Source organism: Sinocyclocheilus rhinocerous, unplaced genomic scaffold (assembly GCF_001515625.1).
Source record: "Sinocyclocheilus rhinocerous isolate Xijiao unplaced genomic scaffold, SAMN03320098_v1.1 C36344209, whole genome shotgun sequence".
Classification (NCBI taxonomy): Eukaryota; Metazoa; Chordata; class Actinopteri; order Cypriniformes; family Cyprinidae; genus Sinocyclocheilus; species Sinocyclocheilus rhinocerous.
The window spans coordinates 1-1,030 of NW_015779163.1; the positions used below are offsets into that span (position 1 = coordinate 1).

Genomic DNA, 1,030 nt, shown 5'->3' on the forward strand with positions numbered 1-1,030 from the left:
TTGTATTATACATATATTTATTCATATATTTGTATCCCTGTGGGAAAATGAATTGGAAAAATACTGTGTCACTCTTATGTATTAAACATCAAATATTTTCTAATATTCTGTGGGCAGACATTTGATTTGTTGCTGGAAACTTCTTCTTCAGGATCCTCTTCTGAAAGGACAGCGCTGCGTCATTCTAGCTGATGGCTTCTATGAATGGAGGCGAACAGAGAAAGAGAAACAGCCTTTCTTCATTTACTTCCCTCAGACCCAAGGAGGGCAAGTGCCCGGTCAACAAAATACACAGAAAATGAAAAGTGACCAAAGTTTGGACCAAGCAGAGGTTAGCCCAAGTCTGACAGTTGTAAGAAGTAAATTTGTTAACTTAAGCGGGTCTTACTCATCTGTTTATTCCTCCACTTGTTTACAGAGTGATCAGGATGACAGTGACTGGACAGGGTGGCGTCTGCTGACAATAGCAGGGCTCTTTGACTTCTGGACTCCTCCTTGTGGTGGAGAGACGCTGTACACTTACACTGTTATTACTGTAGACGCCTCTCCAAATCTACAAAGCATCCATGACAGGTTGAGCGCATAAAAATTATGAATCATGGGGTTTTTATTGTGATGTTTTAAGTGTCATACACTTTATTGTAATGAGTCAAATGAACCTTGAGTTAATGTGTGTAACAGGATGCCAGCTGTGCTGGACGGTGAGGATGAGGTAAGACGGTGGTTGGACTTTGGAGAAGTAAAGTCACTGGAAGCCATGAAATTACTGCATCCAAATTCCTCCTTGACCTTTCACCCAGTCTCCTCATTGGTCAACAATTCCCGCAACAACTCCCCAGAGTGTCTGCAGCCTGTAGAGCCCTCAGTTAAGAAGGTGAAACTTTTGGTCATTTTGAGAAAACAAATGCACTTAAAAAAATGTTACACTAGTTTATTCATTTGTCCTCTAACAATGTCCAACAGTGTATATTCAGTACATACATCAGTGGAGAATTCTGGCACTTCTGTAATCATTTCCACATACTGAATT

General features: G+C 40.6%; 1 protein-coding gene across 1 annotated transcript; it reads left to right on the forward strand.

The window, feature by feature from the left end:
- Positions 1-117: 117 nt before the first annotated feature.
- Positions 118-874, forward strand: LOC107735859 (embryonic stem cell-specific 5-hydroxymethylcytosine-binding protein-like; the record flags this gene model as incomplete). Its single annotated transcript, XM_016547422.1, has 3 exons — positions 118-331; positions 419-573; positions 682-874. Coding segments are annotated over 3 exons (562 nt in total), but the record flags the coding sequence as incomplete, so codon positions are not given.
- Between the last annotated feature and the right edge of the window lie 156 nt (positions 875-1,030).